The following is a 25,610-nucleotide window of genomic DNA, read 5'->3' as shown; positions in this document are numbered from 1 at the left end:
ATGGTAACTGGTATTTATGGGAGTTACTATTGGCAATTAATCCTGCAGCTGCCCCTCTCTCTCTACCTGCATCTGTCTCGCTCTCATTGTCTTGTTATCTCTGTGTTAGATGAAGATGTCCCCCCCCCCACGCAGACTACCACGACATTTACCACGGCTAGCAGTCCCTTCACGGCAGGATAGTGTACACCAGTGCTGCCCCCAGTGTTCCAGGAATGCTGACCCTCTTCCTCCTCTTCCCACAAAGCGGATAAACCTGATAATCAATGCCATGGAATGTGAGTATCTTCACAAGACACTAACTATCCAACGTCAGAGAGGAGAGGTGGTTGCGAATGTCACAAGTTTAAAATGCATTGATACCATCATTACCGCCTTTCTTGCTCTCCATTATCTCAATCGTAATCTCAATCCATTTGTCGCATTCTCTTGAATGTCACATGTACATTCCAGTAGAAATATCAGAATATTTGAGAAGTAGAGCATGGCACTGGTAGTCTGGCTGGCTGACAACAAACTTGAAGTTCCCCTGACATCAGAATCTGGAAAGGCTGTTTCTCCTCTGTCTTCTCACTCAAAACCCACATGGACTGGACAGCCACACAGCCCCCGAGCGCGGCACCCTTCCAAAACAACGATTGGATATTCAAATCCATACAACGAGAGGTCTCAAGCCCACAGGACTTTTTTGTTGTTGTTGAGAGAACCAATCAAAGCTCAAGCTAAAGTCTGCATTAATACTGCACTTACAACGGACTCCTGTCCAGATCAGTGTGTCACTGCTCTCCCTTGCTGTGTACTATGTGAGTTTTGTCAGCCAAGCTGCAACACAGAAATATGAGCAGTAACTAAGGCAACACTACAATGAATTTATCAATCATACTTCTCAAGTACATTGCCATTTTTTATTGACGTCATGTCCTGGCTTAGTTTACAGTCATCATTGGTAGCAAACTCCGTAACCTGGGACTATATTTGCCAACATATTGACATGCTGTCACGCCCTGACCTTAGACAGACGTTTTGTTTCTCTATTTGGTTAGGTCAGGGTGTGATTTGGGGTGGGCATTCTATGCTGTTTGTTTACGCTCACGAGGTACGCTCACAACGCTGTACGTTGATCCATTCCATACGATGATCGTGACAGAACTACCCACCACCAAAGGACCAAGCAGCGTGGAGAAAGGGACTCATGGACATGGGAGGAGATCCTGGACGGTAACGGACCCTGGGGGCAGGCTGGAGAATATCGCTGTCCAAAGGAGGAGATAAAGGCAGCGAAGCAGGAGCGGCTACGATATGAGGAGGCAAGTCATCGACGGAAGCCCGAGAAGACACTCCCCCCAAAATTTGGGAGGGGGCACATGGGGAGGTTGGCGGAGCTAACTCCCTGTGCTCACGGCAAGGAGCGTGGTACTGGTCAGGCACCGTGTTATGCAGTAAAGCGCACGGTATCTCCACAGCCCGGTGCGCTCGGAGCCAGCTCTCCGCAAGTGCCACGCTAGAGTGGGCATCCAGCCAGGGCAGATTGTGCCAGCTCAGGGCTCTTGGTCTCCGGTGTGCCGTTTCGACCTAGGGTATCCTGCGCCGGCTCTGCGCATTGTGTCTCCGGTGCGCTGTGACAGTTCAGTGCGTCCTGAGCCTGCACGTGCCGGGCTAAAGTGGACATTCAGCCACGAGGAGCGGTGCAAGTGTTAAGCACCAGATCTCCAGTGCTCCCTCACAGCCCGGTTCGACCTGTGCCTGTGGTCTGGAGGTGCCGGGCTAAAGTGGGCATTCAGCCTGGAAGAGTGGTGCCAAGGATAAGTACCAGATCTGCAGTGCTCCCCCACAGCCCGGTTCATCCTGTGCCTGCTCCACAGGCCAGTCCAGAACCTCCAGCGACGGTCCCCAGTCCGGGGCCTGCAATGAGGGTCCCTAGTCCGGGGCCTGCAACGAGAGTCCCCAGTCTGGGGCATGTGGCGGGGGTCCCCAGTCCGGGGCCTGCAGAGAGGGTCCCCAGTCTGGGGTCGGCGATGAGGGTCCCCGCACCAGAGGCACCACCAAAGTGGGGGGAGCCAGAGGTGGAGCGGGGGCTACGTCCCGAGCCAGAGCCGGCACCGAGGGTAGATGCCCACCCGGTCCCTCCCCTATAGGTTCAGGTTTGCGGCCGGAAGTCCGCAACTTTGGGGGGGTACTGACCTTAGAGAGCTGTTTTATTTTTATTTTTGGTTAGGTCAGGGTGTGATTTGGGGTGGGCATTCTATGTTGTTTGTTTCTATGTTTTGGCCGGGTATGGTTCTCAATCAGGGACAGCTGTCTATCGTTGTCTCTGATTGGGAATCATACTTAGGCAGCGTTTTTTTCCTTTTGGTAGTTGTGGGTAGTTGTCTTCGTTTGTGCATGTTGAGCCTTATGGATCTTCACGCTCGTTTGTGTTGTATTATTGTTTTGTTGGCGACATTTGCAAATAAAGAAAATCGTGACACATGCATCTTCAACGGGATCTACAAATCTCCGAAGAGAACCAGTTTTCTCATAAAAATCTCAGAAATGATTGATTAAATTGGCACATAATGGTGTCTGCCTGGGTTTCCTTGCTTCTATTCAATACTTTGTTATTTTTTTATTTTTCCCACAGTTCATATCAGTGTGTAGTGTAGGTCGCGCTTGAATGGAAAAGGTGAAGATAACCAAGCTTGGACATAATGTTCTGAGAACCAAATATTTATCAGAGTTTGGTGAGAGCATGGTAGTCCTATGGTTAGTTTGAGTACAACTTTCTAGTAAAGGTGCAGGATAGTTGCTTGGATTTGGAACATTCTCAGAATTCTCAGCACAAAAAAACATGATTTTCTTGGTATGTCAATACTTTAACAGCAGGTTTCCTAAATGTTCTAAACATGGTTACATTTCATTTCCATTTTTGTGATGTTCTAGAAACATTCTGCAAATGACTTGACATTGGGAATGATCTCAAATAGTTCAGAGAACGTTATGAAACAACATTCTTTTGTGGGAATTTCAGTACTTTAGCATAACATATCTTACAGGCAGGGACAAATGTATTTATTTGTATTTATTTAACTTGGCAAGTCAGTTACGAACAAATTCTCATTTACAATGACGGCCTGCAAAAAGGCAAAAGGCATCGTGCGGGGACAGGGACCTGGAATAAAACATTTAAAATAAATACAATATAAATATAGGACAAAACACACATCACAACAAGAGAGACAACACAACACTACATAAATAGAGACCTAAGACAACAATATAGCAAGGCAGTAACTGTCATGTTGTCTTGTCTCTGTCCTTTCCCTTCACCCTGTCTCCCTCTGCTGGTCGTTGTTATGTTACCTTTTCTCCCCCTCTTTTCCCCAGCTGTGCCTTGTCTCCTCCTAATTACCCATTCACCCCGTTCCCCACCTGTTCCCTTTTTCCCTCTGATTAGGTCCCTATATCTGTCTCTGTTTCTGCTCCTGTCCTTGTCGGATTCTTGTTTGTTTGTTTATGTGTCTCATGCCTGAACCAGACTATCATCGTGTGTGCTGCAACCTTGTCCTGTCCTGTCGGAATCTACCTGTCCATCTGAGCCCACGTATGTTCGTCATTAAAGTACTCTGTTTGTTAATTCGCTTTTGGGTCCTCATTCACGCACCCTAACAGAAGAATCCGACCAAGAATGGACCCAGCGACTTCGGATCCTCTCCACTCAGCCGTCGAGATCCAGGGAGCGATGCTAGGCAGACACAAGCAGGAATTGTCTGCTGCTCGACATGCCGTTGAGACCCTGGCCACCCAAGTCTCCAACCTCACAGAACAGGTTCACCATCTCCGCCTCGATCCACCGGCCACTTCCAGGGCCCTGTCTTCCCTATGTCAAGGCAATCGATCCATAACAGACTACTCTATTGAGTTTCGCACTCTTGCTGTCTCCAGTGGCTGGAACGAGCCGGCCTTGCTCGCTCGTCTTCTGGAGGGTTTCCGCGCAGAGGTAAAGGATGAGATTCTCTCCCGGGAGGTTCCTTCCAGCGTGGATTCCTTGATTGAACTCGCTATTCGCATTGAGCGACGGGTTGATCTTCGTCACCGAGCTCGTGGAAAGGAGCTCGCGCTCTCCGTCGCCTCCCTCTCCGCATCACTACCATCTTCCTCTGCCGGCTCGGGTGCTGAGCCCATGCAGCTGGGAGGTATCCGCATCTCGACTAAGGAGAGGGAACGGAGAATCACCAACCGCCTCTGTCTCTATTGCGGTTCCGCTGGTCATTTTGCCACTTCATGTCCAGTAAAAGGCCAGAGCTCGTCAGTAAGCGGAGGGCTACTGGTGAGCGCTACTACTCCTGTCTCTCCTTCAAGATCCTGCACTACCTTGTCGGTCCATCTACGCTGGACCGGTTCGTCAGCTTCCTGCAGTGCCTTAATAGACTCTGGGGCGGAGGGCTGTTTTATGGACGAGACCTGGGCTCGGGAACATGACATTCCTCTCAGACAGTTAAAGGAGCCCACGGCCTTGTTCGCCCTGGATGGTAGTCCTCTCCCCAGGATTCAGCGTGAGACGCTACCTTTAACCCTCACTGTTTCTGGTAATCATAGTGAAACCATTTCTTTTTTAATTTTTCGTTCACCTTTTACACCTGTTGTTTTGGGCCATCCCTGGCTAGTTTGTCATAATCCTTCCATTAATTGGTCTAGTAATTCTATCCTCTCCTGGAACGTCTCTTGTCATGTGAAATGTTTAATGTCTGCTATCCCTCCTGTTTCCTCTGTCTCTTCTTCACAGGAGGAGCCTGGTGATTTGACAGGGGTGCCGGAGGAATATCACGATCTGCGCACGGTGTTCAGTCGGTCCAGGGCCACCTCTCTTCCTCCACACCGGTCGTATGATTGTAGTATTGATCTCCTTCCGGGAACCACCCCCCCCCGGGGTAGACTATACTCTCTGTCGGCTCCCGAACGTAAGGCTCTCGAAGATTATTTGTCTGTAGCTCTTGACGCCGGTACCATAGTCCCCTCCTCCTCTCCCGCCGGAGCGGGGTTTTTTTTTGTCAAGAAGAAGGACGGGTCTCTGCGCCCCTGCATAGATTATCGAGGGCTGAATGACATAACAGTGAAGAATCGTTATCCGCTTCCTCTTATGTCTTCAGCCTTCGAGATCCTGCAGGGAGCCAGGTTTTTCACTAAGTTGGACCTTCGTAACGCTTACCATCTCGTGCGCATCAGGGAGGGGGACGAGTGGAAGACGGCGTTTAACACTCCGTTAGGGCACTTTGAATACCGGGTTCTTCCTTTCGGCCTCGCTAACGCTCCAGCTGTCTTTCAGGCATTAGTCAATGATGTCCTGAGAGACATGCTGAACATCTTTGTTTTCGTTTACCTTGACGATATCCTGATTTTTTCACCGTCACTCCAGATTCATGTTCAGCACGTTCGACGTGTCCTCCAGCGCCTTTTAGAGAATTGTCTTTTCGTGAAGGCTGAGAAGTGCACTTTTCATGCCTCCTCCGTCACATTTCTCGGTTCTGTTATTTCCGCTGAAGGCATTAAGATGGATCCCGCTAAGGTCCAAGCTGTCATTGATTGGCCCGTCCCTAAGTCACGTGTCGAGCTGCAGCGCTTTCTCGGCTTCGCGAACTTCTATCGTCGTTTCATCCGTAATTTCGGTCAGGTGGCAGCTCCTCTCACAGCCCTTACTTCTGTCAAGACGTGCTTTAAGTGGTCCGTTTCCGCCCAGGGAGCTTTTGATCTCCTCAAGAATCGTTTTACATCCGCTCCTATCCTTGTTACACCTGACGTCTCTAGACAGTTCGTTGTCGAGGTTGACGCATCAGAGGTGGGAGTGGGAGCCATCCTTTCTCAGCGCTCCCTCTCTGACGACAAGGTCCACCCATGCGCGTATTTTTCTCATCGCCTGTCGCCGTCGGAACGTAACTATGATGTGGGTAACCGCGAACTGCTCGCCATCCGGTTAGCCCTAGGCGAATGGCGACAGTGGTTGGAGGGGGCGACCGTTCCTTTTGTCGTTTGGACTGACCATAGGAACCTTGAGTACATCCGTTCTGCCAAACGACTTAATGCGCGTCAGGCGCGTTGGGCGCTGTTTTTCGCTCGTTTCGAGTTCGTGATTTCTTATCGTCCGGGCTCTAAGAACACCAAGCCTGATGCTTTGTCTCGTCTCTTCAGTTCTTCAGTAGCCTCCACTGACCCCGAGGGGATTCTCCCTGAGGGGCGTGTTGTCGGGTTGACTGTCTGGGGAATTGAGAGGCAGGTAAAGCAAGCACTCACTCAAACTCCGTCGCCGCGCGCTTGTCCTAGGAACCTTCTTTTCGTTCCCGTTCCTACTCGTCTGGCCGTTCTTCAGTGGGCTCACTCTGCCAAGTTAGCCGGTCACCCTGGCGTTCGGGGTACGCTTGCTTCCATTCGCCAGCGTTTCTGGTGGCCCACCCGGGAGCATGACACGCGTCGTTTCGTGGCTGCTTGTTCGGTCTGCGCGCAGACTAAGTCCGGTAACTCTCCTCCTGCCGGCCGTCTCAGGCCGCTTCCTATTCCCTCTCGACCGTGGTCTCACATCGCCTTAGATTTTGTCACCGGACTGCCTTCGTCAGCGGGGAAGACTGTTATTCTTACGGTTGTCGATAGGTTCTCTAAGGCGGCTCATTTCATTCCCCTTGCTAAGCTTCCTTCTGCTAAAGAGACGGCACAAATCATCATCGAGAATGTTTTCAGAATTCATGGCCTTCCGTCAGACGTCGTTTCGGACAGAGGTCCGCAATTCACGTCTCAATTTTGGAGGGAGTTTTGCCGTTTGATTGGGGCTTCCGTCAGTCTCTCTTCCGGCTTTCACCCCCAGTCTAACGGTCAAGCAGAACGGGCCAATCAGACTATTGGTCGCATCTTACGCAGTCTTTCTTTTCGCAACCCTGCGTCTTGGTCAGAACAGCTCCCCTGGGCAGAATACGCCCACAACTCGCTTCCTTCGTCTGCGACCGGGCTATCTCCCTTTCAGAGTAGCCTCGGGTACCAGCCTCCGTTGTTCTCATCTCAGTTCGCCGAGTCCAGCGTCCCCTCCGCTCAGGCTTTTGTCCAACGTTGCGAGCGCACCTGGAAGAGGGTCAGGTCTGCACTTTGCCGTTATAGGGCGCAGACTGTGAGAGCTGCTAATAAGCGTAGAACGAAGAGCCCTAGATATTGTCGCGGTCAGAGAGTTTGGCTCTCCACTCAGAACCTTCCCCTTAAGACGGCTTCTCGCAAGTTGACCCCGCGGTTCATTGGTCCATTCCGTATCTCTCAAATCATTAACCCTGTCGCAGTGCGCCTTCTTCTGCCGCGATATCTTCGTCGCGTCCACCCGGTCTTCCATGTCTCCTGTGTCAAGCCCGTTCTTCGCGCCCCCGCTCGTCTTCCCCCCCCCCCCCCCCATCCTTGTCGAGGGCGCACCCATCTACAGGGTCCGTAGGATTTTGGACATGCGTCCTCGGGGCCGTGGTCATCAGTACCTAGTAGATTGGGAGGGGTACGGTCCTGAGGAGAGGAGTTGGGTTCCCTCTCGGGACGTGCTGGACCGTGCGCTGATCGATGATTTCCTCCGTTGCCGCCAGGCTTCCTCCTCGAGTGCGCCAGGAGGCGCTCGGTGAGTGGGGGGGTACTGTCATGTTGTCTTGTCTCTGTCCTTTCCCTTCACCCTGTCTCCCTCTGCTGGTCGTTGTTATGTTACCTTTTCTCCCCCTCTTTTCCCCAGCTGTGCCTTGTCTCCTCCTAATTACCCATTCACCCCGTTCCCCACCTGTTCCCTTTTTCCCTCTGATTAGGTCCCTATATCTGTCTCTGTTTCTGCTCCTGTCCTTGTCGGATTCTTGTTTGTTTGTTTATGTGTCTCATGCCTGAACCAGACTATCATCGTGTGTGCTGCAACCTTGTCCTGTCCTGTCGGAATCTACCTGTCCATCTGAGCCCACGTATGTTCGTCATTAAAGTACTCTGTTTGTTAATTCGCTTTTGGGTCCTCATTCACGCACCCTAACAGTAACACATGACAACAAAGCATGGTAGCAACACAACATAACAACATGGTAGCAACACAACATTGTAGCAGCACCAAACATGGTACAAACATTATTGGGCACAGACAACAGCACAAAGGGCAAGAAGGTGGAGACAACAATACATCACACAAAGCAACCACAACTGTCAGTAAGAGTGTCCATGATTGAGTCTTTGAATGAAGAGATTGCGATAAAACTGTCCAGTTTGAGTGTTTGTTGCAGCTCGTTAAAGTCACTAGCTGCAGGAAACTGAAAAGAGGAGCGACCCAGGGATGTGTGTGCTTTGGGGACCTTTAACACAATGTGACGGGCAGAACGGGTGTTGTATGTGGAGGATGAGGGCTGCAGTAGATATCTCAGATAGGGGGGAGTGAGGCCAAAGAGGGTTTAATAAATAAGCATCAACCAGTGGGTCTTGCGACAGGTATACAGAGATGACCAGTTTACAGAGGAGTATAGAGCGCAGCGATGTGTCCTTTAAGGAGCACTGGTGGCAAATCTGATGGCCAACTGGTAAAGAACATCTAGCTGCTCTAGAGCACCCTTACCTGCCGATCGATAAAGTATATCTCCGTAATCTGGCATTGGAAGGATGGTTATCTGGGGTGAAAGAGGAACGATTACGATAGAGGAAACCAAGTCTAGATTTAACTTTAGCCTGCAACTTTGACATGTGCTGAGAGAAGGACAGAGCACACTCTAGCCATACTCCCAAGTACATGTATGATGTGACTATCTCAAGCTCTTAACCCTCAGAGGTAGTAATAACACCTATGGGATGAGGGGCATTCTTCTTACCAAACCACATGACCTTGTTTTGGAGGTGTTCAGAACAAGGTTAAGGGTAGAGAAAGCGTGTTGGACACTAAGAAAGCTATGTTGTAGAGCAATTAACACATAAACAGGGTTTGAATTTTAGTAAGGTCAGGAAGGCTGGAAAGGAGGAAGGAGGAATGCTTCTTTTGGAGCAGGACAATTTTTCTTCTGAGAAGAGAAAACATCCTTCTATTCAAAAGGGAGTCAAGGAGTGTGAAGAGATTCCCCCAATCTATATGTTCATCTATGCAGTTTGTTTCTATGTCAGGTTGCAAATAATGTTCCATTTTGGATGTATTTTGTCTGAAGCTGTTGTATAGTTTAAAACACTGATGAACTGTAGACCAAATAGCCTACTGTTAAATCATGTCACTTTATCTAGGTTGACTGGTTGTGCTGCTATGAGGACTAGTCTGAAGCCAAGATTTTGGAGTTTGCTAAAGCTGACTGTTTCATTTTTCTTAAGGTCCAAGTTAATCTTTCAATATTGTCATTGCCACAGATACTGCATAAATTTCCCGGCAAAGCTCACCTAACTTTCTTCTTTCCAAATAGCCGTTCTTTTTACAGTATTACACCATTTTGAACACACAACTTGAAACCCACCGGCTGAGATAAAAAAGGAGGTGTGTTTATTATTTCTAGTTGAGGTGTGCCACTGAATATAAAGAGGAAGGATGGGAGGCTGAGCGCACAGGACTGAGAGGTGAAGACAGGTGTGGCTTTAAGGTAAGATGATTCTGGCATTGATGCTAACATACATATACATTTATGGAATAATATGCCCTGCTTTTAAGATATGGTATGTTTGAAGTGGCACACATCTCATTGACTAGGCTGGGCTAAGAAGTTACAGCTGTTTCACTGCATTTATGCCAAATCATGTGATGGGAAGTCAGTGTTTATTCATTTTTTTTGTTTTCATGCTTCCTAGTAATTTACCAAGGGATGAATTACAAAGAGTGTGAGGTTGGGGTATCGAAAATACATTGTTTATGGACATTTAAAATTATTTTCCGGATGTTAAAAATACATATTGTTTTGGTAATTGTTTCTACGGCCATATTTCAGCCATACATAATCACTTATATATACATGTCAACAAAGAAAGCATTATGTGCATGTTCAAAAGTAACATTTCCAAGTAATATAGGACTTCAGTGTGGAATAAAAGATCGCAGTAGGCCTATGGAATATTTAAAATTGCTCAAATCTGTCACTTGCCCAAAAGCATCAGAACTGGCAGTGGTCATGTGCAAAGTTCTGAAGAACCAACAGAACACTTCAACAACGGTTACAGAAACGTTTTTAAAAATGAGTGTTGGCACTCGGGTGACTGGTTAGGCCAGGGGGACTGGTTTGGCCAGGAGAAGAAATTGATGAACTAATAAGGTTTGGCAGAAGGAAAGACACAGAGTTGGTTAGTCTCACTGTTGTTGACTTTTAATTGATTCAGAGTGTGTTGGAATTAAAATCTGAGACAAACAATAATAAATAAAATGCCATAAAGCATAAATCAAATCATAAAGATAGTCACTATTCAATAATGGCAAACAATCAGAATTCATCAAGGTAGTTTCAACATGACATCATTTATTCTTACTCATGTCATAACTCAGATCAGAAATAATTATTTATAATTAACAGAATGAATTCAAAAATAAAAGAGATAGGAAACGGAGTAATCAGCTCGATACTTTACCCGCCAACATAACAAAGGAAAATGTGCTCCGGGAGCCGTATATACATTTACAAACAATCGTGAGTCAACTCAAAACAATCACCCGCATCAGTGAAAACAGTCAAACAAAACACATGTCTATTTACTCATGTTTGCTTCTTGGATGCACACAAAGTAAACAAAAAAGATTCAGTGTTGCTGGAGAACCTGACAGATGTCCAACAACAGATAAAGGAGGAGTTTTAATGCCAGCCTTTCCCAAAAGACATTTTGGTCGCGTTCCCCTGCTTAGATGTTGCATGCATTAACCAATGCCATGTTAAAGACTGTCATCGACTGACAGATTGCTATAACATATGATGTGGTTATTTGGTATGTAAAAATCCTATCTGGGTCAAATTAAGATCTGCAGCCAGGACACCGGGGTTAACACCCCTACTCACTAGGACTGTGATATTGTATGTGGTTGTTTATCTCCCTTAGTTGATTGCACCAACTGTAAGTCACTTTGGATAAGGATCTTCTAAATGACCAATATATAACAATTAACATGTTCAAAGCACACTGGGTATTATACTAATGACCTCCGCCGCCAAACAAGACCAAATTGTTTTGGGTCGGTCTGGACCAAATCTGAACCAATCATAGATGTCCATGTTTCACAAGTTTGGAGAGCACAGTACAGTACAGTAGAGCATAGTAGACTACAGTAGTGTCCAAACTTGTGAAATATCAATGCCTATATTTGGGTCAAATCAAGGCCAGTACGGATTCGACCAAATCGGAACCAATCCTAGTCGTCTACGTTTGTGGACGTTGTGGATGAAGAGAATTAAGACCAGGGCGGACTGACCAAATTTCAACCACTTTTCTAAGTGCATGGATGTCTTGTGTTGGTCGGTGCTTTTAGTGGTCTCTCCATTCATAATTGCCTTTATCTCGCTTTCAGATGAATCAACTTGTGGTTATCGTTGCGACACTCTTTGTCCCCACTACATACGGTGCTGCAGGCGGTTGTAAGTGATTATTCTATTATTTTGTTGGACTGTGACTATTCTATCAATGTTGTGACTCTGCATAACTTTTTCCCTTCTTCAATTTTAACAGTGTGGTGTTACCATGATCCTAGTTGTGGTAAGTATTGATTTTACCCACTGGTTACAGTGTAATTTCTACTCACAAATTGAAGTGATTGCGATAGCAGTGGATGATAGACTAGAGAAATGATTTATTAGCATATTATATGACCCTTATAAAACGATGGTACATTGACACCATGGTATGATTGATTCCATGTTAAGATGACACCACCTGGTCCACCATTGCCAGTGAACATTGCAATGGATCCCGTCAGTCTCCCATCAACATCGTCTCTGCATCAGCAGTGGGCGATGAAACCCTGACTGCCTTCACCTTCACCAAATACGGAGACAATTATACAATGAAGAATATCAAGAACACTGGCAAAACTGGTGAGGAGAATGGATGGATGCCTTGCCTTCTCAATCCATACACACAAAGTCCCACTTGAGGAAAATGTGTTAACCAAACCAGGAACCCTTATGTGCAAAATGTAACCAATTCCTCTCTTTTGTTCCTCCTCTCTTTCTTTCAGTCAAAGTGGAACTGACAAGTGGCGTTCAGGTTACAGGTGGGGCACTGTCTGAGGCCTACGACAGCCTGCAGTTCCACCTCCACTGGGGGAATGGTACCTCAGTACCTGGGTCAGAGCACACAGTGGATGGAACCCGCTACCCCATGGAGGTATGAGAAGGTTCAACACAACATTACTGCGTTCTGATTCTATACCTTTCTCCAGAAGTGTCCCCTCATCCACCCCCCCCTTCAAGGATTAGTGCAAGCATGCCTGGAGGGAGTTTCCACCATATTCCAAGCACTAATCCATTCCTCTTATATTCAAGAGGGGAAATGTATTAGTACTCTCTGGGAGAAGGGTTCTGAAGAATCTGAATTTAGCCCATTTATCATTGGGTGACACTTCTCATAGTAATGCACATATACCATACTACAATGGATCAATGTCAAGGTCTTCATTTAGCCTTAGTCCAGAATGAATTAATTCCCCCCCAGCTCAACTGCAGCCCCAACACTTGGTTTACTATAAAGCTGACAGGTGCGGAGATGTAACCAATCTCATATTCATAAATGGTTTAATAATCTGACTGTTGTACTGAGCTCCTGAGGCATTTATAAGTTATATTCCTTAAGAATCAGTGGGCATATATATATCATTCATTTAAATGACCCTTGAACAGCTGTATATATAGCAGATTGTAGTCTACCTTTTTAAATGTATCATTACAGTGTTTTAATTTTCCAGTGGATTCAGATAACTTTTTAGATCAACTGTTATGCTTCACCTTTCAGTTGCACATAGTAAATGCAAAGTCTTCGCACAACGGTAACACGACCACGGCCGTTGCAGACAGCACGGGACTCGCTGCTCTTGGCTTCTTCATAGAGGTGAGAGGATGCTTTAACCTTCATAGAAATGGCATCCATTTTTCTACAGTAGATTAGGCATTTACATGTTTTATTGCTGTTTTTGTTTATAAAGTCAATCTTGTTCCATAAAGGCCATGCCGGGTAATGTGACTGGTTCACCAGCAGCCTGGAATACTCTGACATCCTACTTGGCCAACATCACACTAAAAGGTGTGAGGAGAGATTTGACTTGTTCTGACTACTTCCTCAAAATAAAGTTTGGAAGAGGATTTGGCATTAGTTTTCTCTTTGAATTCAAAATTAGTCATTTTCTTGTTCAATTTCAGTAGCATATGATTTTATATACGTTTTTTCTTTCTCTCTTCCTCAAGATGATATTGTAAACATTACTCATGCTATTTCATTGGATGAGCTCCTGGAAGGGGTGGACCGTACCAAATACTACCGTTACAATGGATCACTGACTACTCCAAATTGCAACGAGGCTGTAGTTTGGACCGTGTTCAAGGACCCTATTAAAGTCAGCCAGGACTTGGTGAGTTTGTGCAACAATTTCACCAGAAACTGAACACAATTTCTTCTTAGCAGACAATAAACATAGCTCCGACAAGAAACATGGACTGTATTTTAATATCTTTAAGTGTAGGATCCATTCCTTATCCATTCTGCTTATGAAACATTATAAAAGTTATGATTCAAAAATATACAGATCTTTCATCTGGGGTGGTCCAACAAAAGAGATTGTGACGTATTAATTGGCTCTTCAAGAAGTCATGAACATAAAGATCCGATATCTTAATAATTTGAGCCAGTTTCAAACAGCAGGAAATAGACCTGCAGCAAAAGGAAATGTGTATTATGTGGATTATAATTAAAGGACTTTTTTATAGGGGTTGCTAAATTTTTTGTTAGGGCAAATTAAGAAGGAACATTTAATGTGGCGATTACAATCTTTAGAAGCCTTTTCAAAACCTTGAGCACTCTAAAAGTTATAATTTCATGCTGTGCAGGAAAATGCATGCAACAGGATGTACGGCATATCTACACACATTTCATACATTTCTTATTTTAATCACATTTTTAACCGGAATGCAGTGACATGCCTTAAAGTTGTCGTTTTTGTGATCTATTTATGTATTTACTTGGAGAGCAATTGCCTCAAAGTTTAGTTGATTTCACATTACTTGGCAGCTCAACTAAAACTAGATGTTGAGCTGACGTTTGTGCCCAGTGGGTAAAGCCATTGGGCCAGCTTGATGTCACACTTATGTCTATGATCCTATCTGAAATTAATTAACCTTTTCCCCTCAGATTGATCTCTTCAGTACAACATTGCACATTGACCACAACTCCACCTCTGCCTTGATGACCAATGTCTTCAGGAGCATCCAGCCGTTCAATGACTGGGTGGTGACGACCCAGGGCCGTCCAGCATCGGGGGCTTCCACAATGTGCTCCTCTCTGGGCCTCATGGCCCTGGCCTGGATGCTGCTGAGGGTTTAGTGACGGCGAAATACTCCTTACCTGAAGTGCATTGCCATATCTCCATGAACCCTCAATCTACCAACAAATTTTCCTTATGTCGATTACCAACAAGGGTCATCTTGACCCCAAGGAGAAACTATTGGAAAAAGCAACAATCATAGCGAAATGTGTTTAATCCTTGGTTGGTAAATATAGCCCCAGGTTACAGACTTTTCTACCAATGATGACTGTAAACTAAGCCCGAGCATGAAGTCAATAAAGAATGTCAATGTACTTGAGAGGTATGATTGATACATTCAATGTAGTCTGTTGTTGGTGCAGTATTCACGCAAAAGCTGGCTTGAGCTTTGATTGGTTCTCTCAACAACAACAAAATACTTCCTGTGGGCTTGAGACCTCTCGTTGTTTGGATTTGAAAATCAAACAGTGGTATTTGAAGGGGCAGTGCTGGAGGGCTGTGTGGGTGTCCTTGTGAATGCTTGAGTGAGAAAGATACAGAGGAGAAAAAGCCTTTCCAGATTCTGAAGTCAGGGGAACTTCAAGGTTGTTGTCAGCCAGCCAGACTTCCAGTGTCATGCTCAATTTCTCAAATATTATGACATTTCTCCTGGAATGAGAGAATGAGAATGCGACAAATGGATTGAGATTAGGATTGGGATAAGGGAGAGAAAGAAAGGCGGTAATGATGGTATCAATGCAATTTAAACTTGTGACGTCACCTATCTTGACATTTGCCACCACCTGGCCTCTCTGATGTTGGATTGTCAGTGTTTAACTTGTGCAGATACTCATATTCCATGGCATTTATTATCAGGTTTATCTGCTTTCTGGGAGACTGTGGGTGTGTTTCATGTGATAAGTGCACACGTCATTTCACTGAAGCACTGCCAAGATATCTGAAAGCAAGCTGCATTAGCATCACTCCAAGGCTGTGCAGTCAAACTGTACTGTATGTTACACTTGTTCACATACCGTAAACTGCTTTGTGTGAATGACAAATGTCACAGATTGGAAGCCCAAATAAGTGTGTGTGGGGGGGTTCAGGGTTCAAAGTTGTGTAATACTGTAAAATAACATCTGATTGGAGTTGACCTGAACAGGGCCCAGGACCAGTGGAAGCAAAATAGCCCCATGACAAAGATCCACCACCCAATTTGAAAGTAAGTATGGGGTTGTTTTCTGCATATGCATCTTTCTTCAACACAAAACCTACCACCGTTATGAGTGGCCAAAGAGCTTTGGTGGGTTTTGCCTCGAAAGAAATATGCATATGCCGAAAAGAGCACCCATACCTACTGTACAATATGTTGATGGATCTTTGATGTTACTGGGCCATTTTGCTTTTACTGGTCCTGGGACCTTTGTTAAGGTCAAGGCATCATTAACTTTACTCAGAACCACATCCTGGTTTCATAGACTAGATGTAAAATAGTAAAAGTAAATCCAGGACACTCAAAATAGTATGATGTGTTACGTTTGGTACGGTTACATAAGACAAACGGTTACTTAAGGCAAAAACGAAGTAGAGTGGTTGGTCGGGGTGGATGGGTAGGCATATAACGTAAGTATTCAGACACCTTCCCTTTTGTTACGTTACAGCCTTATTCTAAAATGGTTTAAATAAAACCTTTTCCTCATCAATTTACACACAATTCCCCGTAATGATGTAGCAAAAACAGGTTTTTAGACATTTTTGAAAATGTATTAAAAATAAAAAAACAGATAAACCCTATTTACATAAGCATTGCTATGAGACTCAAAATTGAGCTCACGTGCATCCTGTTTCCATTGATAATCCTTGAGATGTTTCAACAACTTGATTGGAGTCCACCTGTGGTAAATTCAATTGATTGGACATGATTTGGAAAGGAACACACCTGTCCTTATAAGGTCCAACAGTTGACAGTGCATGTCAGAGCATAAACCAAGTCATGAGGTTGAAGCAATTGTCCGTAGAGCTCCAAGACAGGATTGTGTCGAGGCACAGATCTGGGGAAGGATACTAAAACATTTATGCAGCATTGAAGGTCCCCAAGAACACAGACGCCTCCATCATTCTTAATTGGAAGAAGTTTGGAACAACCAAGTCTCTTCCTAGATTTGGCCGCCCAGCCAAACTGAGCAATCAGGGAGAAGGGCCCTGGTCAGGGTGGTGACCAAGATGGTCAGTCTGACAGAGCTCCAGAGTTCCTCTGTGGAGATGGGAGAACCTTCCAGAATGACAACCATCTCTGCAGCACTCCACCAATCAGGCCTTTATGGTAGAGTGGCCAAACGGAAGCCAGTCCTCAGTAAAAGGCACATGACAGCCTGCTTGGAGTTTGCCAAAAGGCACCTAAAGGACCCTCAGTCTATGGGAAACAAGATTCCCTGGTCTGATGAAACCAAGATTGAACTCTTTGGCCTGAATGCCAAGTCTCACATCTGGAGGAAACCTTGCACAATCCCTTCGGTGAAGCATGGTGGTGGCATCTGTGTGGATGTTTTTCAGCTGCAGGGACTGGGAGACTAGTCAAATCATATCAAATTGTCTTGTTCACATACACATGGTTAGCAGATGTTATTGCGAGTGTAGCGAAATGCTAATGCTTCGACTGTGCAGCAGTATCTAACAGGTAATATCTAACAATTCCACAACAAAAGGACAGCGCCCCGCATATAAAAGCATGAAAAACATTTTTCAACCAGGCAGGTTGAAAGTCAGAAATAGCAATATAATAAATGCCTTACCTTTGAAGATCTTCTTTTGTTGACACTCCAAAAGGTCCCAGCGACATCACAAATGGTCCTTTTGTTCGATAAAGTCCGTCCTTATATCCCCAAAAATACCAATTTGCGACCAAGCTTTAACCTTTCTAGCGCAGGGCTTCCGCTAGCGGAACACCTCGACAACATTCCGCTGAAAAGGCAGCGAGCGAAATTCAAAAATATTTTTTTGAAATATTTAACTTTCACACATTAACAAGTCCAATACAGCAAATGAAAGATAAACATCTTATTAATCTACCCATCGTGTCCGATTTCAAAAATGCTTTACAGCTAAAGATGATTATGTCAGATCACTGCCAAGTCGAAAAAACACACAGCCATTTTTCCAGCCAAAGATAGGAGTCACAAAAAGCAGAAATATAGATAAAATGAATCACAAACCTTTGATGATCTTCATCAGATGACACTCATAGGACATCATGTTACACAATACATGTATGTTTTGTTCGATAATGTGCATATTTATATCCAAAAATCCTAGTTTACATTGGCGCCTTACGTGCAGTAATGTTTTGATTCCAAAACATCCAGTGATTTTAGCAGAAATACTCATAATAAACATTGATAAAATATACTAGTGTTATTCACAGAATTAAAGATAGACTTCTCCTTAATGCAACCGCTGTGTCAGATTTCAAAAAAACTTTACAGAAAAAGCATAATCTGAGAACGGCGCTCAGAACCCAAAACAGCAAGAGGAATAGCCGCCATTTTGGAATCAACAAAGTTAGAAACAACAACATAAATATTCACTTACTTTTAATGAACTTCATCAGAAGGCACTCCCAGGAACCCCAGTTCGACAATAAAATACTGATTTGTTCCATAAAGTTCCATCATTTATGTCCAAATAGCCTCTTGTTGTTAGCGTGTTCAGCCCAGTAATCCATCTTCATGAGGCGCGAGCATTTCATCCAGACAAAAACTCAAAGTTCCATTACAGTCCTTTAGAATCATGTCAAATCAATTGTTAGGATGTTTTTAACATAAAACATCAATAATGTTCCAACCGGAGAATTCCTTTGTCTTCAGAAAAAGCACTGGAACGCGAGGTAACTCTGTCAGGAGTGCGCGTCATGAGACCGAGGCACTATGCCAGACCACTGACCCAAACAGGTCTCATGAGCCCCTCCTTTATAGTAGAAACCTCATTCGAGTTTCAAAAGACAGTTGACATCTAGTGGATGCCCTAGGAAGTGCAACCTCATCCATTTCTCAACATGTACTCCGCTAGGCAAAGCTTTGAAAAACCACAAACCTCAGATGTCCCACTTCCTGGTTGGATTTTTCTCAAGTTTTTGCCTGCCATATGAGTTCTGTTACACTCACAGACATCATTCAAACAGTTTTAGAAACTTCAGAGTGTTTTGTATCCAATACTAATAATAATATGCATATATTAGCATCTGGGACAGAGTAGGAGGCAGTTCACTCTGGGCACGCTATTCATCCAAAAGTGAAAATGCTGCCCCCTATCCCAAAAAGGTTGTTAACAATGTAGTAAGTTATGCATATGTATATTCATGAAAACCGAAATATGAGACCATGACAATTCCCACTCTCTCTTCACCTGACTCTATGCCTCCAGGATACGTTTCTGCGGGAATCCACAAAAATAAAATCCCTAAAGAAACTTCCTCATGCTTTCGCCCAGTCTGCCCCATTCGGCCCCAGGTTCCGAGAGGTGTTCCCAAGCCATGTGATTTTATTGCCACTTAATAGGCACATCCCCTGATAGGCAAGTGCGTATCCCTAATCAACGTTACATCCTCTTGAGGTAACTCAGCACTGTATATGCTTTCACATTAATGCATTCAACATGTTGTTTAGAGAACAATTACCCCAACATCTATCCTCCTCATGTGATGCATCAATTAACCAATAGAACAAGTAGCTCCTAGACTTAAACCATCTGCATGTATGTCTACAGTGGAATCTAGTCTCTCTCTTTAGCTCTGCTTCCTCTGTCATGGTGTTTTCAAGCTCACCCATTACATGGTGTTTTCAAGCTCACCCATTATGCAGCTGGACCTTACTTCTTGTGAGAATTATGCACCCACCAAAGAGAGACATGACTATCTTTACCACTGCAGGTGCTGTAAGGACCATACGCACATACGGTACGTATGTGTGGACCAGACCAAATCTATCCCAACACCCCCTCCTGGTGTATCTGGATGTTCCCTCAATCTCCATAATTCAGCCCATGCCCTTGGTTATCTCTGTTTTCACCTGAGGATATACACACTGCAACACATGGGTTATTTCCTGACAACATAATTTGTGACATTTGAATAACCACATCCCATGTACTCCCATCAGTCTCCCAGTTACCAGTTATCAATCTATGTGGCATGAGTCTTCATAAACTGATATCCCAACAATGCTACTAAAGTGACCCCTGCTACTACTAACATGGCCCATGCCTATAATCGCTTTCAATTGTGATTGCAACTGCCGCGAGAATAACTACTGCCTATAATATATCAACTGTTCGCCGGCTGTTAGAAATTGGGAAAGAGATTATTGAATTGGAAGAATATTCAACCTACATATCATTCCATCTAACCCATAACACACTAGTCACTACTCCTAATGCACTTCTACAGTTATAAACATACTAATACATTCTAAAATCATTAAGTCAATCAATCCCTCCTCTGGAACAATGATCCCTCTCCTGTTCCACAAAACCTTAAAACACATTGACTTAACAAGAAAAGAGAAAAATAAACATAAACATTTGTTTAATAACTTCCCACTACTCTTAATGCAACTAGATCTGGGGGGAAACGTCCATCCGTTACGTTCTATGTCCATGTTATGCAGGTCTTCACGCCATCTCCTTCATCTCCATCATTGGGTGTTATTACAAAACACAGACTATAAACCTTACATGTAATTACTTGTATTCTATCACCCAGACATCTCTATTTATCAATACAATGTAACATTAAAATTATAATGACATAATAAAACAAAAGAAACAAAAACCTTTATGTTAACCCAAGCTATCATCCAGTAAGTTCTAACAATTTAGAGATAACGTTTCCAGAGCTTCCCTAGGCCTAATACATTTGAACAGTGCCCCTAACCCTCACCTGTTCAAAAGCAACTCTCTCTTGCTTTATTGCCAACTCATAACTAAAACATTTATAAATGATCCAGCCCAAATTCACAATAACAGTCCTTAGTGCTTACTTTAACTCAAATTCAAATGTCTCAATTTTGCACACATCATCCCTATTAAAATGTACATTTAAAAAAATAAAACTTTTAGTACAAGTAATAACTATGTTCATTACAGCCCCCTTTGTACCTGTTTTCCTGTCATGAGTGGCCTGGTAATGAAAGATCAGTAACTCAATGCATTCTTTAGTCCAAACTGTTGGCAGTGTGTAGACTCAGAAGTGCTAAAAGTCACTGTCGTATTGCACACCCTTGTCGCTCTTTCTCCAGCCGGTTAGCGAGGGCTTTGAGGTTTACACACACTGTTTGTGGTCAAATTACTCCTACCATGTATTAAGACACAATCTGATGTCACCCTCCATGATAACTCCTTTATTCTACTGGCGACTTCTCAGAAGAGTTATCAGATCATGAAGTTATCACCCTAACCCCTCCTAGAATCCCAAACTCCATTAATCCCAATCTGGTGAAATTTGTATCGAAACAAAAACCAAAAATTAAATCAACAATACATATATCACAATCCATTTGGAGTAACTGTCATCTCTTGTTAACATATATATTAACTTCTATATGCAGACTGAACAAAGTACATTTTTATGTCTACCCAAAGACCATGACCCCAGGGAACTGTTAATTTTCCCTTTGAACACGTGACTTAAAAACTACATGTTAAATAAAAAATGTACTTATTCAAATAACTAGTCAGCTTAGATTACAACTCTTTATAATTTCCTGACAAAATCATAGAATTTCAAAGTAGTGGTACGATTTGAATAGAGATTGTTTTTTTTCATTTATTTTATAATTTAATCCCAGCTGTTTCGATCATTTCTAATGAGATTGATCAGGTCTCAATAGGAAAGAAATCGACACCATTATAATATTTCCTCTCTCACTTCTTTCCCTGACCTTCCGAAACCCTTTAAACACATTTCAAAAACATTTCCATCCTTCTGCATAACCAATTTAAAACTGAATTGAAAAGACCCCATCCAAAATAAATCCCACAGTGTCAACAACACTAACCCATATTCATAACCAGTAAATGGTGTGTGCGTGCTGGTGTATGTGTGTGTTAAACCATATGTCAAAAAGAAACAGAAATGGCCAGGCCTTCCCATGCTTTATTCAGCATGCACTACCCTTAGTCACTATACACCCATATGATATTATGTGATTGGTCTCTCACTGTCATAATCATGTACAAATATTCTGGTATTGTTAATAGACCAATTTCCAATCGACACATTTAATACCTGTTTCACCTTCGATTGTTCCTGTTAACCATTCTAAATGTAATACTTTTTCATTTGCAAATGTAGTCAATTTCTCAGCTAAAGAAATCAGTGATATTTGATCCTGGGCATCAAATAAAAAGTTGTTTTAGAAATGGTCACCTATGTCTCCCTTAATTAACATACACACTGTATTGAACCTGCATTTTTCCTGGAAGCAAGAATTCTTATTCAAGACCCATTAGATAATACAGTGTTCCATTAAGTGGAATTGACCCCATTTTAAAATAAACAATCTCAGAGCCCCTTTCCAGTAATCCTATCAATTTAACCTGTTGCATAAGTTTAGTAAAATACAAAACTGTTGTTTAACAAATGTAGAACCTTCAAAAAGTTGGTGATGTCTTATCAGCTTGGCAGTCAAGACTTATTTCATTATACTTGCATTACTGGACACTGCTCCACATAATGGAGACAGATTATAATTTTTTAATACATTATCTTCCTGCTCAAATTAACTGGAGTTGCCTAACTATAAAACCAAGCAACAATAATCAAAATCTGTCAAATAATGTTTCTCATACCTCTACTTCAAATGTCCCACTACCTGCTTGCTTTCAACCGCAGCTAATCTTTTTTACAATCTCATGGTTCAATCCCTCTACTCATCCTTTAACCTTGTATTGAAACCTCAGCCTATCAAATTACTAAAATATTGTTAGAGTGCTATAAAAAGGTACTAATAACATATTACCATTCACATACTGTCAACACTCATCACATTTACATCAACCCTCCTTTTCAAATACTATATTTTTATCACTAACCACTGCTTCACACTCAGTAAACATCTATTATTTTAAGATGAACCTGTAATGTGCCTAATGTAGAAAATACATCAGCCAATTCTTAATCAATTCAAATTCGAAATTCTTATTTTCCAAATGACTGTCTTTTGTTACCTTCACTAGTCTACATCTCTTCACTTAAATTAATCAGAGTTTGTTCTGACACTAGAATAGGGAGTAATGCTGATCTGCCATCAGCTGTTAAACGAACTGGGCTGTCACTGGAATTAGCTGCGTTTGTCCCGAGCATCCTATAGTTTTGGTATATTTGTCAGACATGGGGAGATGAGAGGCATAATTTGGATTTACATATGTGTGGATGGCTCCAGAATCTATCATTGTGGGTGTGCCTCTGTTCTCTATTTGAACTTGCAGCATAAGTTCTTGATCAGCTCTCGTGGATATCATTGAAAACTGACCCTCGCCTGTAGGATTCTCTGGGCATCCCTAGTATCCCTGATTAGGCCCCGCCCATGGGTTCACAGGGCCCTGTGGTTGTCTCTGATTGTTTTGCCAACCATCACAATGTTCATAAACTAACTAAAACATTTTATAGTTCATTTTAGGCTTAGTAACTTCTTTGCTAATTATTTTACCCCCCCTTCTACAATCCAATCCTTCTATTAACTATTTTCCAAGGTAGGGCTATCCACTTCCCAGACAATAATTAATTAGTCACGGCACTTAATACCTTGTATTAGAACCTATACTATAATGTCTGCAATTGTATTACTGAATAATAGAGATTACTTAATGTCTTATTCCAGTATAGCACCTCAAATATCACTATTATTGATAACCCATGTTACCAAAACCATTCACACTTGTCTTCCTATTTCCACATCATCTTTCATAACAGTTAAACTTTTCTGGGTTCCTTCCTGCACCTTGCTCAGTCTCCCCTGTCCTTTCCAGATCCTTTTCTTTTACCTAAGAGGGCACAGAGAGAGTCTCCTTATCATCTTTCACCTCTATTTCTCTCTATATTTCCACAACTCCAAACACCCACTGGTGTATGGTGGAGGTTGTGTAAACCATTCCACCTTCTTCCTGTCTGACTTTTCATTGTCCTTCTTCAACATTCCTGAACCTGCAGCATAAGCTTTCTTTATACTTTTGAACAATCCTTCTCCTTCTTTAAAAATTCTCAGTATTTATTTTTCTCTTTCTTTCTTGTCCTATTGCTACTGATATCCATACTTTCAATTTTGTATTTATTGTTTAGTTATTCTTTTATCTTCATTTAATATCTGCACTAGCTATGCTGTCTTGGTTATTTTTATTGTGCTATTCACCTATTTAAAACCAATCCTCCTCTGTTGCTTTAATATTTATCCCTGTCATTCCTGGATTATATCTTCCTAGTTGTCACGTCCTGACCTTAGTTCCTTTTTTATGTCTCTATTTTAGTTTGGTCAGGGCGTGAGTTGGGGTGGGCATTCTATGTGTTGTTCTATGTTTTTGTATTTCTGTGTTTGGCCTGGTATGGTTCCCAATCAGAGGCAGCTGTTTATCGTTGTCTCTGATTGAGAACCATACTTAGGCAGCCTGTTTTCCCACTATGGGTTGTGGGTAGTTGTTTTCTGTTTTGTGTTGCTGCACCTTACAGGACTGTTTCGTTTTCGTTTCGCTCTCATTGTTATTTTGTTTAGTGTTTCTGTTCCAATTAAATAACATAAACACTTACCACACTGCGCATTGGTCCGATCCATCATACTCCTCGTCAGAAGAGGAGGAAAACTGTTACACTAGTGGTCTGTTAAGTCATGGATTGCTCGTCCACACTCTGTTTCCTCCTACTGTTTATCCACATTACTAAATGCCTCTTGTAGGTGCTACTATAAACCATACTACTGTACTGTCCTTTATGTGTCTATTACCGTTATTTATTCCAATAGCATAGATTTATTTCAACCGTATAATATAGCTATATTTCTCTGTAATTTATACTCCTCTACCCCAGTATATACTTTATACTCCTTGTTTAACACTTGTTTAATAATTCCTCTGTATGCAAGGATAGTTATTCAACATACTATTTTGTCAATCTCCTATCTTTACACAGTTCCATTAAAACACTTCTTAGGGATAGGAGGCAGTATTCGGAAGTTTGGATGAATGAGGTGCCCAAAGTAAACTGCCTGTTACTCAGGCCCAGAAGCTAGGATATGCATATAATTGGTAGTATTGGGTAGAAAACACTCAAAAGTTTCCAAAACTGATAAAATAATGTATGTGGTAATAACAGAACTGATAAAGCAGGTGAAAACCCGAGGAGAATCCATCCAGAAAAAATATTTTTGGGAGGTGACACCACTTAAAATGCATGTCTATGGGAAAATCAATGGAATACCTCCCAGATTGCAGTTCCTAGGGCTTCCAGTAGATGTCAACAGTCTTTAGAAAGAGTTTCAGGCTTGTTTTTTAAACTTTTTTTCACTTCATTATTTATCTCCGGTAATGAACATACATTTCTCTGTCTTAAATTTGATCATTTATTTACATATTAGGGTACCTGAGGATTGATTAGAAACGTTGTTTGACTTGTTTGAACAAAGTTTATTGGTAACTTTCGGGATTCATTTGTATGCATTTTAAACGAGGGAAAACGGTGGATTACTGAGTCAAGCGCGCCAACTAAACTGACTTTTTTGGGATATAAAGAGGGACTTTATCGAACAAAATGACCATGTGTTGTGTAGCTGGGACCCTTGTGATTGCAAACAGAGGAAGATCTTCAGAGGTAAGTGATTTATTTCATCGCTATTGCTGACTTTCGTGATGCCTCTGCTTGTTTGGAAAATGTTTGTAATGCTTTTGTATGAGCGGCGTTGTCCTCAGATAATCGCATGGTATGCTTTCGCCATAAAGCCTTTTTGAAATCTGACAAGGAGGCTGGATTAAGAAGAAGTTAAGCTTTTAACTGATGTATAACACTTGTATTTTCATGAATGATTATTATTACTATTTATGTCATTTGAATTTGGCGCTCTGCAATTTCTGGGTTGATTAGTGATTGACATAAAAAGGAGGAGAGTCTGAAGGAAATGATAACAGTACCTCACTAATGCTGTTTTCGTAACCAAGTGGAAAGTGC

The 25,610-nt window shown here is 42.9% G+C and overlaps 1 protein-coding gene across 1 annotated transcript; it reads left to right on the top strand.

Moving 5' to 3' along the window:
- Window positions 1-136: 136 nt before the first annotated feature.
- On the top strand, window positions 137-14,742 carry LOC110530651 (carbonic anhydrase 4). Its single transcript, XM_021613868.3, has 10 exons — window positions 137-278; window positions 9,483-9,566; window positions 11,468-11,534; window positions 11,626-11,652; window positions 11,820-11,990; window positions 12,134-12,282; window positions 12,907-13,002; window positions 13,116-13,194; window positions 13,356-13,519; window positions 14,296-14,742. The coding sequence occupies exons 1-10, from the start codon at window positions 267-269 to the stop codon at window positions 14,485-14,487; spliced, it is 1,041 nt and encodes a 346-aa protein (XP_021469543.2). The 5' UTR covers window positions 137-266; the 3' UTR covers window positions 14,488-14,742.
- Window positions 14,743-25,610: the final 10,868 nt, after the last annotated feature.

This window comes from Oncorhynchus mykiss, chromosome 8 (assembly GCF_057628025.1).
Source record: "Oncorhynchus mykiss isolate SJ-2025 chromosome 8, ASM5762802v1, whole genome shotgun sequence".
NCBI lineage: Eukaryota > Metazoa > Chordata > Actinopteri > Salmoniformes > Salmonidae > Oncorhynchus > Oncorhynchus mykiss.
Note: the sequence above shows the minus strand (reverse complement) of the source record. Positions and strands in the feature narration are given on the sequence as shown.